Source organism: Triticum dicoccoides, chromosome 3A (assembly GCF_002162155.2).
Source record: "Triticum dicoccoides isolate Atlit2015 ecotype Zavitan chromosome 3A, WEW_v2.0, whole genome shotgun sequence".
Classification (NCBI taxonomy): domain Eukaryota; kingdom Viridiplantae; phylum Streptophyta; class Magnoliopsida; order Poales; family Poaceae; genus Triticum; species Triticum dicoccoides.
This window is the reverse complement of record NC_041384.1, coordinates 617,483,899-617,497,776: the sequence shown is the minus strand read 5'-3', so window position 1 is coordinate 617,497,776 and position 13,878 is coordinate 617,483,899. Positions and strand designations below refer to the sequence as shown.

The window sequence follows — 13,878 nt, the reverse complement described above, 5'->3', positions numbered from 1 at the left end:
AAGAATTATGAAGATCCTTACTACGGGTACTAGTGATGATGAAAACATAGAAAACTGATCATGGAGTTGCTTGTGTTTATGCTTGTCCTTTCTATTGTATCAGGTTCGTAGTTTAATTCTGTTAGAACGAAGGAGTTTGTAATGTCATCTGTATCGGGTTAAACAAGTTTCCTTATGTCAAGTTGTAGTTTGTTTATGTGATTGAGCAAGTTATTTAGCTTGCTAATAACTATGTTTGTTCAGCAATCATGTGATTTTGAAGTAGTAATGTTGCTTTTTACTCTAAAATAACAAAATGCAAAGCAGTCTTTTTGCGCTGAGTACACTTTAGTTGTTTACACGTGCGCGGCTTGTTGAGGAGTGGTAGGAGTGGTATGGGTCGGAATACGTAGTTAGAGAGGCACATGTTTGCAGTCTCTAGAGTCACCGGCGTGTGTTACTATAGGGACCGGAGGCACGTGGACGGGGTAGCAGAGTTGAGCTCCGAATACATAGTTACAGGGTCACGGTTTGGAAGTGAGTCAAGGTTGTGCGACGTCATGGGGCATGTAAGAGTCATGGCAAGTGTCATGTGAGAGAGGCACCTGTATCCAGGTACGCAAGGCATGGGATTGCGACTTCTCGATGCACGGGTATCAATGTTGTGGGTGCACAATAGTGTGGTCTGAGAGGTATGTGTTGGAATGCTCGGTTAGAGATGCACTGTTCTGACGTTTGTGAAGAGAAGAGACATGGGCGTGGTACCGTGTCCATGTAAGATTCTCATGGTGTGACACGTTAGGCACGTAGATGCATTCACAGAAGGCACGGAGGTGAAGACCCAAGAGGCACGGAAGTGTGATACCAGAGGCATGCTTCCGAATAAGAAGTTAAGGAGTCACGGTTGTGAAGCCTCTAGAAAGTCACACGTGTCTGGCATCACGGGCATGGAGTGTTGTGGGCCTTTGAGAGGCATTACTGGCTCTTGACCCTCTGGATGCATGGTGGTGTGGTCGAAGAGGCTTGCTTGCTAGTACTGAGGTAGGAAGGCACCATTGTGGATGCACAGGTGTGAGCTCTCTAACGGCGCTAGTCGGTGGGACCACATGCATTTGTTTGAATACTCATTTAGAGAGTCATGTTTGTACTCCCGCCAGACTCATTCTGTAGGTTGGTGGCATTCGGCAGCACACGGTTTCAGAAAGGGGGAATGTTTGTGAAACATCAAAGTCACTGGTGGTCACGCGTGAGTAGTATGTAGAGTCACGGCGTGTCGACGTGACGTACGTATGTCTAGGGACGGACTTGGGTGGTTTATGGGGCATGGTCATCAACCGCCTGGATTGATAGTTGGCATTGACACTGGCTTGTGCTCTCTTCAACCTGCTCATGGCTAGATCGATCGGTTTCGGGTCAAATAGGAAGAACGTAAATCTTCCACCTCTGGAAAGCGCCTACACCTAATGGCTTAAGTCGCTGTTCCCATTTCCTCGCTGACCCATCATGCGAAAGGTACGCCGTTAGAGTGAGTGCGCCCGCGCTCCGCTCCTTCAACTGATTGTTCGTATCGGATCTCAGGTTCTCTATTGCACTCCCCGATTGGGGTTCTTTTCACCTTTCCCTCACGGTACTTGTACGCTATCGGTCATTGAGGAATACTTAGGCTTAGAGGGTCGAATGCTTGATTACTGAAGAATCAAGGAGGTACATCAATAAAAATAGTCGGTTGCTTCATTATTACAGTATGATGTGCGGTTAAACCGTCTTCTGGTGTTTCGATGGAGCTAGGCTCGTTCGCTTATCAACAACTTTTTATTGCGTGATGTCGTCGTAGATCTTTCTAATCTCATCGCCCATTTTGCTGGGTTCGATTGTATTCTGATCGCTAAATACTAGCTTGCACAGTTGTTGTGCTTTCCATTGTCTCGTGCCATCCTACAAAAAGGCCAGTGAAAAAAGGAGAAAAAACACATCAGTATTAGGTCATGCATTTGTATGATACCTAGAAGATTTATTGCGAGTTTTAAGCGAAAACTTACGTCGAAATTATCAATCTCTTCGACGAAGTGGTTGCCATCAAAGAGATGCGCGAACCTTAGTACAGCAAACGGGGTTTCACCTTTGTTCACCTTTGGAATGCCCTGTGAAACTTCAACACCCCATTTTGTATTTTCCTTTTCGAATTTTTCACCCAGTAATATTTCGTATACTTCTTTAAACCTGGGAACCTGGGAATTGCATTTTGTTTTTGTTTTTAGAGATACATGTAGTGTAATTTGTAAAACTGAAAGATGGCGTTATTTACAATTCTTACCACATTGTCTTTATGGTTGTGGTATGTGCGATGGTCCTTTTCTTTGATGGCTTCATTGTTTTCCATTATAGCAATCTGCTTCATTAGTTTGCCATCATGCATGTGTCGACCACATTGATTTTTCAGGTATTCTTGTCTTCTCAATTCTTCAAGAGAGGTTTCTTCAGGTTCGATGATTTGAAGCTTCCTTTTATATCTGTCGAGCACTAATAGTGTGTAACGGTCTTCCTTTTCAAATGGCATGAATACCTGTGGTACAAAAGTTTTATTGTTAGAGGAGAGTTTAGAATATAGTATTCTGTTTTGAAATGCTTATTTTTATTTTGTTGGATGGAAAACACTATTACCATTTTTGCTGTTTTGAGCTTCTCTGATTGACATTTCTTAAGGAACAAAGGAACCAAGGCATCCTTTTCTCGTGTGAAATCAACTATGAAATCCTTCATAGATTTTCTTTTATCCTTTAAACCCAGAATATGCTGCATGCAACAAATAAAAAACGATAAAAACGAGTTAGAAAAAATAGATTGGTACCAAGAGATTAAACAATAGTTCGAAAATGATGAGTTCATATGATCACTGTGATTTTTTTTGAAATTTACCTCCGCAAAGCTTGGGCCTAATAATAGTCTATGTCTTTTGTGTATAGTTTGGTTGCTGCTTTCCCATGCTTCTGCTAACTCATTGAGCACCTTCTTTTCCATTCCTTGAAGATTTTTCTTGTTTGTAGGCCCAAATATTTCCTTTAGCTTTGATCCAGTAAAAGTTGTCTTTGGATGATCTCTCGAGAATACTACTTTTCTGCTTAAATTCAGGGAAATTTTTGTTGAGAAAGTCATTAACCAAGTACTTCCTTTTGATAAACAGGAATTTAAGGTTCTTTGCAGTTACCTTTTAAATTCATCCTGCCATGTGTCACTCATGACTATGTTGTAGAGCTCGTTTGACTTATCCACGTGTAGAAACGAATGCCGGTGTTGCGGGTATTTCTTGCTGCTCTCTGACTGATGCTGGTTTTTTTACGTCTCGCTCTGTCAAAGCAGATAAAAAATTATGGCTGTTGTTTCTAAGAGAAATATTTGAAGCTCCAATAATGTTGACTGATGGTAAAAATGAAAATAGTTATATTACCTTTCATGGGTGAAAAAAGGTTTGCAGTCTCTGGTTTGTAATCTTTGAGTTTTCCAGGAAGTTGATGGTCCTTTATTTGGTTGGTTTTACTGAATATGAGTGTGTATACGTACTCCGGTTTCCATTCGGCATTGACCTTGCTGGGCTGCAGGCATGTGAAATTGTATGGTTTATAGTTACGTGTTGTTCACAATTGTTAATAAACTAATTACGGTAATAAAGAAATCAAGTCATTTGACGTGTATGTAGTGGTAACTTACATGAAAATCCTCTCTGTCCTTGACCAGTTCTTTCCCATTATAGTATTTCGCAAATTGGGCTGTGAAGTGACCGCATTGTGTTCCTTCTTGCTTTGGTGTGCAGACCCTGTGAGGCCTTTCTGCTATCCTTTCCCAGTCTAGTTCGTTCTTGTGTTTTAGTCCGTGGTGCTTCTTCATCAGCACGGACATCCTTCTCATCTGTTATTGGATTATGGTTTTGTTGTTTGGGTGCGGCATTGAGGAAAGTAAGAGTATCATACTATCATGAGGAAAACATGAAATCAATGTACACAAAGTACGTACCAGTTCTTCTCGATGCACGTGGTGTTAACTCCAAGACAAATTGGCGTAGTTTACGTAGTTCAGTGAGTCAAGGATGTCGATGCTATCTCTGAACTTGTTCACAACATAGAGCGTGTAGTGTTTGTTTGTGTGGTGAGGTATCATGATCTACATTGAGAGGGGAGATCATTGTTGATGTAAAAATTGAATTTCATTTTATTGTTGAAAGCTCAAAGAGAATAGGTCATGTGCTAAGTAATAATACTGAGCTTACCATCTTCGAATGGAGGATGTCTTTACCTCCCACGAGGAGTTCAAATCCTTTTAGTGCTTCGTCCTCGTTGAATTCTGATAGCTCTCCGTTATCATAATTGAGACCGAGCACCAGCTTCAAGAAAGCGAGTGTGTGATTTTAGTTAAATATTCTATCGTAGTAATGGCGGTGGTATTTTTGTGTGTGAGGTATGCATACATTTGCGAAACCTGCAGGGAGTACAGTTGTGTCGTCTGGGTTGAACTGTTCTTGTTCTGCCCATTCCTCCAGTAATGCGTTTAGCATGGAGCCCTCCATCTGTGTTTCTCCTTTTCCTGCTTGTTCCATGAAGGATTTTGCTGAAATGCAGTCTTCTCGGTTTGAGCTTTTATATTTATATAGCACTTGTGTGCAAGGAGGGTTTGGAAGTAGGTGAGTGAATTGTTAGTTGGATGTTAGAGAATCTGTAGCTCTCTGTAGTTGTTTCCATGGAACTAGGAGAATCTGCTTACCCTGCGCATTCTCTCTGTCCTTGTCGGCTCATCAGATATCTATAGAGTTACATGGCCTTTTCTTTGTAAATGAAATCTCCTGGAACAAGTGATGCAACCTTGACTTTCCCAGGTTCCTTGCTTGGTCGTTTGAATGGCATCTTAATTGAGATTATGTTTGCTGAGTTGATCTCTGATGATTGAATCGTTGAGGGTTTTGGGGATCTTGTCTGTACTCTTGGAAGATGCCTTGCCTTTTTCTTGTCATGACCTAACTGCGCTTGCTCGTTAGGCTGCCTAGGTGTTGGTGGTTCCTTTTGTGTGCTGTTGTTTTTGATGCTCGGTTGTACTGAGATTGCAGCATCGCGTTTCCTCTGTTCAAGTATCTTTTCTGTTAAATCCTTCTCTATCTGCTTTTTTCTTCCCGTGCATGTTTCACCTCGGGTGATGTTCCTGGTTTGTGATCTTCGTCAACAGGGTTCTTGTTCTGTTTGGAAAGCTCTTGTTGGTGAGTTGGTACGCTCTTTGTCCTATTATCACCTTCTAAAGGAGAGCCTGTTATGTGTTCTGTCTTTTTATCTGGGGGTGGTCTACCTGGTTCTGTCGGTGGATCTTTCCTTTCGTCTTCCTTTTGTAAATCAGTGTCTGGCTGCGTGTGTTGTTCCCTCTATAAACCAGCATCTGTCTGGGCTTGTTCTTCCGTGAGTGTTTCTTCAGACGCTTTGGTGGTATCCTTGCTGCTCACATGATAATCTTCTTTCTCCTCATCGCTGTTTGTGTCATTAATGTCAATAACTTGTATCTCTTGAGCGCTCGTCCCAATTTGCTCGGGAGTTGGAGGAATCTCTTCTTGAATTATGTCACAATGTATTCGTTCCATTTCACTGTCTTCCATATCGACCTTAGAATTCAGCATATCTGTTAAAATAAAAAATAAAAAATTGTTGGTGTGTCTCTGAAAATTATATAAGTAGAATTTTACTTTGTTGTCTTGAGAAAGAGAAACCTTTGGTGTAGTTGATTAATGACAGTGCGGCGGTATCTCTGTATTGGCTGATTATTTGATACAGAATTTTCTTCCTCAACCCCGGGACTTGTTCTTTTGTTAGGTACACTGTTTCTCCACCATCGGTGTAGTGCTTTGTGTTCATGAACATGTAGAACGCACAGTCGAGTCTGCAGGTAGAAGCATGATTGGTTATTGTCGTTGTCCAAAGATGGTTGGGCAATTTAGGTGAAGTTGTCCTAACGTCCTATGTTTTTTATGTATTGAATTAATAGATAAATTGTTACAGTGAGTAAGGAAAAGGAGAAAGGTTTGTAGTGCTTACGTTGCTCCCTGAAGTGGCACCTGCATTTTGACCTTTTCAAAATGGTCAATACTACTTGGAGACAGCTAGAGCAATTTGCTTACTTGCTTCCATATCCTCTTTACTCTGTTTGTTACTGTGTTGAAGTAATCCATTGTTCCTTCATGTTCAACTGCTAAAGAGTCAAGGAGTTCGAAGCGCTCTTTTTTTCATGTTTATTGTAACAACGAAGTAGTGGCCCATACTCACAGCTCCTTCTTGAACAGGCCCGCCTATGCAAACTGGTAGAAAGAACTGCAAAACGGAAAATAAATAAGTAAGGGATCCTTCTTGAATTTAGTCATGATTTGTTGATCGTTAGTCGGAATTGCAGTGCCAAGATTGTATTTCTTATCTGCAACATGAGATGTGCTTACTATGTCGAAATCTTGTAGTTGCTCTCCTTCTTCCAGATCAAGGAATCTTTTAATCCTTTTAGGCATTGTCTTGTCTCTGACATGTGCTTCGTCTTTATTTTTTAGCTCCAATGGATCTTCGTGGTTGGCCATGCGTATTGATGCCTGCTTTTTTTGTCACATGTGCATAAAAGAGGTTTGTAAATTCAATTGTACAGAAAGGTTGATTGATCGATATAGTGATATTCATTTGTTGAAACTTGAGGTTTACTTACGGTGTTGTACGTTGATAGAATCTTTCTCTTTGTGCCCCTGAATTGCTTTTTCAACATCTGTAGCATGACTGCCATGGTTTCGCTGCGCACTGGCTTTCCAGACTTGAAGCTTTCCGCCATGAGGCTCACCGTTACTGTTGATGTCTCTGTATTTATAAAAATCTTGTGCCTGCAACACACACACACACACATATATAATGTATTTAGAAAAATCTCTGTATATATATTTACAGGTATACATGTAAAATCTTTAAGGGAGAAAATCATTGGAGGAATATAATTCGTTGGTGGTAACATGAACTTACCCTTTGTCCTCATTCGCTGTCATGACATTGTTGTACATGCGTTCGATCCCTTCATCTTTTGTGTCTTCTTCGATGGACAAGTTTTGTATGATCAATGGTTCACGTTCTGTTTGAGTGCCGTCCTGGCTTACCATCGTGTTTGTGGCGACAACATCTTTTACAGAACAATGTTTCTTGTCTGATGGTGCGGCCTTTTTCTTGTTGTTGTCTGACTCTCTCTCTGGAATGTTTGCTGCATGGTCTTCCAATGCACCGTGGCCCTTTGCTTCTTTGCTTGTTTCTGTGTGCGTGTCTTGTTGAGGTTTCTGCGTTGTCGTGTAAAAGCATGGTTAAAAAATAATTAAATATGCTCGTTATTTTCATTGTAGTTTAGCGTCCATTCCCTAAGAAAAATACTCAAATGTTTAAGTGTGTCTTTGAACGTTTTTTTGTAGCTTCACCTTTTCAACCATTTTCGCCGGTGCTGCCTCTTCGAGCTTTTCTTCTTTGAGTGGAGGTTTTTGGAGCTCCTCTGGATCTTTTTCTTTTGTTCTCCCATGGTGTCGTCGTTTTTTTCTTGTGGCTGTTGAGACATAGAGGTAGGTAAATGAGATTGCATTTGTGTTTTTGTTCACTTAAATATCTAATTTCCTTAAAAGCAGGTTATCTCACTTCACATTTTCAGTCTTTTGCGTCGACATTGACATCCCTGTTATTTCTTGCTCGGATAGCGGAGGTTTTCTGGCTTGGTCTACGGCGGTTACGCTGTCCGTTGTTCGAACAACATCTTCTGATTGTTCTATTCCCTTGTGTTGTTGTGTTTGTTGGTCTTGAATATTGGTGCTCTCCTCTGTTTCTTGCATCTCTCGGAACGCAAAAAAGTAATTAAAATGTGTCTGTTTTTTTATATGCTATAGAAAGAGGTTTTGTAGCTTGACCTCTACATTCAATCTCTCTTTTGTCGTTCCTGTTGCTTCTTCTCTGTCTTCTGGACTTTTTGTACATTGTTGAGCGGTAGCAGCAATTTCTATCGCTTCTTGAGGCACATCTTCTGCTTCATTTGTTTCTTTCTTCTGTTCAGTCAAAAATGTAAATAAAGTTTGGACTTCATCTGTGCATGCATAACTTTTTTTAATGTTGTAGGAGCAGGTGCGTGTAGCTTTACCTCGTTGGTCTTCGATGCTGGTGGCATGTCTTCTCCGTTGTATTTGTCATGTGACGACTTCTGTTTGGTCGGCGTACTGGGTACCATTTTAGTCGCCATTTGCCCTTGTTTTTTGGTTTGTTCTGTTTGTACCACTTGCTCTTCTTCGGGATGACTGTCCTTGTTTGTTTCCAGCATTTCATGAAAAAAGGAAAAGCATGGTTCATTCATTGCTTGTAATTCTTGTGTTACTGCGAGAGGTTGTGCTGGGTAATACATTTCTTATAAATTTTGGAAAAATGGTTCTTGTTGAATTTTACCTTTGCGCTGGTGGTTGGGATATCCGTTTCTGCGTCCACTTTTTCTTTGCTTTGTATACCAGCCTTGTGTGTGTCACCAGGTGCAGTCTCTGAGGCTTTCTCCCCTGTATCGGTCATCTGAAATGCTCTTGTGCTGGAGAGCTGTTCTATATCAACTTTCTGTTTTGCATGGGCATCCTCCTCTCTTTGTTGTGCTTGTAATAGCTGATAGATGAAACAATATGAGTTGATGGCATTTGGGCGAGATGGGTTTGGTAGTTTTACCTCTTCTTTGTTGTTTTCTTCTTATTTTTGTGCCGTGCTGTTAACGGTCGATGCTAGATCAGCCCGTGCCTCGTTTGCGGGAGCATTGATATGATACTTGTCCGGCTGGGTTTATATTTTGTTGCAGATTTGTCAGCTAACTCAAGACCATTTCTAGTTTAGAGAGAAGAGACTTTTTAGAAAGAAGAGACTGATTTTTTATACTCACTTCTTTGCTGCCTCCGATCCTGTTCGTCTCTTGTACTGCTCCTGTTGATGCTTTTGAGGGAGCATCATCTGTTGTTGGGTTGCTTGTTCTATTGCTTCCATCCTCTTGCTCGATGTTCTTGACGACATGCTGCTGTTGGCCTTTATGTTTCGGTGGCGTTCTCTTGTCGTGTCCCTGACAGAACTGAAGACATATTTTTTAGGTTCAAGCTTGAAAGCATCGCTTTCGAGTTACATGGATGATGTATTTGTTCTCATTTACCTGTTTTTCATCTTGATTCTCTGCTTCTGCAGCTACTTTTCTACCTTGTTTTTGATGTCCTTCAGCACTTGCTGTATTGGTTGATACATGCTCTTTTCTTTGCTCTTTTTGCACCTTGTTATGTTCTTTTGTCTCCCTCTGACTAATTCTCAAGGTCTGTGTTCTTGATTTTGTTATTCTTTTCTTCCTTTCATACTTGTTTTGTTGGTCTTCTTCTTCCTTCTTCCTTTTTCTCCTCGCTCCTGGTTCTGCTGTGGCTGCGAGTTCTTTTGTGTGGTTGCCATGTACAAGTGCAGCTGTGGCTCCTGCGTCTGCTCCATCCTGCAACTTCAGCGACGGCTCTTCGTGGGTTTTCTTTATAAAAAATAAAAATAAAATCAGCAGTTGTATTTATAAAATGTCGTATCTCCAGCAAGTCGTGGAGATGATCGTTGTCTTTCGCAGTTTGCTGTCAAATGTTAACTTTTACAATCTCGTGAGGCATGCAGGGGCAGTATGTATTGTAGAGGCACAAGTCTCTGACCAAGAGAAGCATGCTTCAAATGGCAGCTTTAACTGTCAGACACGGGGGCGTGGTACATTTATTCGGAGTGGCAATTGTTTTCAGTGATACAATCGCTGGTAGGAGCAGTGCTGTGTTTCTTCAGAGGCACTGTTATGTGTCCGTGTTGCAGTTGACGCTACGAGACGGTCAGGAAGAACGATAAGCAACGAGAGGCGGCGTCATGCAGCTACAAGAAGCACTCATACAGCTAGAGGAAAAACAAGAGACACAGATACGATGCTACGTGATGCACGGAGTTGAAGCTATGTGATTTCATGGACGTCTATTCGTGCTATGGTGCTATGTGAGGCACGGGCACAAACAAATAGTCGTGCACGGAAGTACCCGTGCAAGGTCGTCCCTAAGGTGTCCTATACGCTTTACAGTTTCAAGCATGGTCGTCGTGCTTGCCGAGGCACGGAGGTGAATGATGGAGCCTATGCCTTTGCGATAGTCACCTGCAATGTTAAGAAGGAAGTAAATCTTCATAGACCCGATACGTCGGAAGCTGGCCGTAAGGCACGCTTCTGCCTCTGCGTTTTCGGTGACATCACGTTTAGTGCCAGCAGCTCGACGTAACGCACGGACTCTATAGGAGTGGAGGCACCGAAGAGCCTTCGTGGGTTTTTTAAGTAGCTAGTTGGTGTTATTGACGGACAACCGTGCCTCTATAGTGTTCTTCTCTGAGGATCACGGGCGCAAGCAGTGTTTTCAAAGGAGAATAAACACCTAACTACCTCTGTATTCAAAATGTTTTTCCAAAGTGTTCCATACGAACGACTATTAATATTTGTGTGTGCACTGGTTTGTTAGAACATTGTGCACTGCTTTTAGGAGCATTCTGTAATTGTTGTCCTTGCATTTCGACGCTGCATCCACAAAGGTACTAGTGCATTGCATGCTCGTCATTTTTGTGGATTGCTATGTGTACCTGCTCTATGCGTTACGCTAATCGTATAGTATCTGTACTGTGTTTATATTTTTCAGTTCACGCCAATATATTCTAATAATAGGAAACTGCAACATTACACTGGAAATGAACTTGTTCAGAAGATATGTAAACTAGAAGCACAATTACAAGGTTATCTGTACTGTGTTTATATTTTTCAGTTCACGCCAATATATTCTAATAATAGAAAACTGCAACATTGCACTGGAAATAAACTTGTTCAATAGATATGTAAACTGTAAGCAAACTGCAAGGTTAACTACGACACAAGCAAATCTAAATTTAGAAGAAGCAAACGGCAGTCTTGAGAGAAAGCAAATCTAACGGGAAATCTAGAATGGCATGAGCAGTCTTCTAGTTACTTTTCTTGGCCGGGACCACCTGCTTCAGTAGTCGTAGTTGCCCCAGCACCTTGCGCGCTTCCTGGTCTGCTCCTTCTCGAGTTTTGCCTGGTGGAGGCCTTCCTGGATGATGGTGAGACGGCTCCATATCTCGTATGCAGCGTAAGCATCTTTTGCTGCGTACTCGATGTGCCTCATGGACAGGGGCATGCGCGCCCAGCACTGGTGCTCTGCGTTGGTGAGCTTCTTCTTCATGCTGTGGTAGTAGTCATGGACAATGATGCCTGAGACATCCCCAAGGGAGTCCAGACGCTTGGTAGCTGTAGGCACCCTCCATTCCTTCTGGATGTCGACGAAGTGGGCGATCTCTAGTCCAACGCGCCCGAGCATCTCTATGTCGCCGTCGATGGAGAAGCCAGCAAACGTGTATCTGGGGTCGGCGAGGAAGTTGTCGAACCTGGTGCAGTTCTTATCGGCGGCGCTCAGTTGGAAGAGCAACACCGGATGATCCTTGCCGACGGAGAGCTGGACGTGGGCTGGTTTCTGATCTTCGCCAACGTCGTTGGTGTACTCCACATCAACACCGATGATCTTGTGGCACTCGAATTCGAGGTGTCGCTCGTACTGCTCGATGGTGGTCGCCGCCTTGTGTAAGTCGTTGGTGTGGATCACGTGCAACTTGGTGTTGCCGTGGGCCTGCACCTCCATGAATTCCTTGATGAATCCCATGGCCTGGAGCAGTTGGTCCTTCTGCAACCTAGTTTTTCGTGGGGAACAATGAGTGGGAGCGCAATGGCGATTTCTGTTGTTTGTGTGTAAGAAGGCCGCGGCAAAAATCTAAATTTAAGGGCGGGGAAGCGGCAAAGGAGTGCACGATCTCACTGTCGATGCGGTTGTGCACATCGTGGCTTCTGGATCGTGGTTTCATCTCCTTGGTGGTGCGGTTGTGCACATCCCGAGTTTTTGATCGTGGTTTTTCTTTATAAAAATTAAAAATAAAATCAGCAGTTATATTTTTAGCAACCGTCGTATATCTAGCAAGTCGGGGAGATGTTCGTTGTCTTGCGTAGTTTGCTGTCAAATGTTAACTTTTACAAATTATCTTGTGAGGCATGCCGGGACAGTATGTAGAGGCACAAGTCTCTGACCAAGAGAAGCATGCTTGAAGTGGCTGGTTTAACTATCAGACACACGGGCGTGGTACATTCATTGGGAGTGGCAACTGTTTTCAGTGATACTTTCGCTGGTAGGAGCAGTGTTGTGTTTCTTCATAGGTACTATTGCAGCTGATGCTACAAGATGGACAGAAAGAACCAGAAGCAACGACAGGCGTGGATATGCAGCTGCAAGAAGCACTTATACAACAAGAGTTTTAAGTAGAGGCATAGATACGATGCTACGTCAGGCACGGAAATGAAGTTACGTGGTTCACGGACGTCAATTCGTGCTATGCTACGACGTGAGGCACGTGCATGAACAAATAGCCGTGCACTCAACTACATGCGCAAAAAACCACAGATGTGTTCCTGAGAAGCACCGGCCTTGCATGGTTTTTCTGCAAGGTGTGATTTGACATTTATCTAGGGCATTCCGGGTTTTACAAGTGTAGGAATAATCGTTTTACACTTATATGTTCTGTGGTAGAGGCACGACAATTACTCTTGTGACGAAAGAATGAACGTCGAATGTACGTGACGTGAGGATTGACAATAGGCGTCCGTTTACTATTTTCCCGGAATGTTTTTCAATTAACTTTGAGAGGCATGAATGTGACGACGGAACAGGCATGGTCATGTCTGAAATAGTGGCAAGGTGGTCCCTAATGTGTCCTGAATGTATCACCTATAATGCTGCACTCTTACAAGCACCGTCATTATTCTTGCAGAGGCACGGACGTGAGAGTCATGAATGTGTCGACTCAACAGGCACAGTCATGCCTGAAATAGTTGCAAGTACGAGATGGGCAGAAACAACGAGAAGAAACGAGGGGCATAGGCATGCAGCTGCGAAACGCACTCATACATCGAGTAGCACAGCTAGAGGCACAGGTACGATGCTACGTGAGGCACGGACATGAATCTATGTGAAGGCATGGATGTTTAAGGTGACTGAGGCATAGTGCTGTGCGGTTGACAGAGGTGTATGCTTGAGCTCATCGCAACAAATTACTTGGCATGACGCTATTCTGCGGAGCACCGTAGTGAAAAATATGTATACTACTGACGTGCGGAGCTAGCAACGTCACTAAACTATTCTGAAACATACTTCACCACAGCCATTCATCCTCCATTATTATTCAGCGAATCCCTTTATTATTATCAGAGATAAATAAACTAACCCACACAACGGTTCACCTTCTTTGACAGGGAACTTTCACCACCGTCCTCTTGGACGTAATTATATGCTCAGTTACATACCATGACATAACTAAATAACAAAACTGATGTGTACAGGCTATTCAAAAGACAGACATAAACTACTGAACTAGGAAGTATAGCCACCGGCAACGCTCTATCAAGAAAGGTCGTTGATTATCATCCGCAGCAGCTTCATGTTTCCCAATGTTGGCCACCGCTTTTCAATTGTGACAAGGACAATTGAACCAGCCTTTAGCTAAGCTTCCCAGGCAAAATCTGAAAAACCGGTCACCTCCATTCTGTCGTCAGCTCGTATGGAGTACGTTGTGCTCATGTCTATTGCATCATACATCTTTGTTAGGCTGATACCACCGTTTTGAGGTAGATATCCCAGGTTCACCTTTAGAAGCCTCACAACGGCAGACGGGATTCTCTGCAGATTGTACCGATATTAGTAGATAAAATTAATGTGCAAGGACATAAAACATCGTAAATAGCAAACAAAACAATGGCAGT

The 13,878-nt window shown here is 42.6% G+C and overlaps 1 protein-coding gene across 1 annotated transcript; it reads right to left on the bottom strand.

Annotated features, from left to right (window-relative positions):
- Window positions 1–11,050: 11,050 nt before the first annotated feature.
- Window positions 11,051–11,734, bottom strand: LOC119266559 (exonuclease mut-7 homolog). Its single transcript, XM_037547792.1, has one exon. It carries the CDS (start codon window positions 11,732–11,734, stop codon window positions 11,051–11,053), a length of 684 nt encoding a protein of 227 aa, XP_037403689.1.
- Between the last annotated feature and the right edge of the window lie 2,144 nt (window positions 11,735–13,878).

Coding starts and splice junctions, on each gene's coding strand:
- LOC119266559 (XM_037547792.1), bottom strand. CDS start 11,734: ATGGGATTCATCAAGGAATTCATGGAGGTGCAGGCCCACGGCAACACC.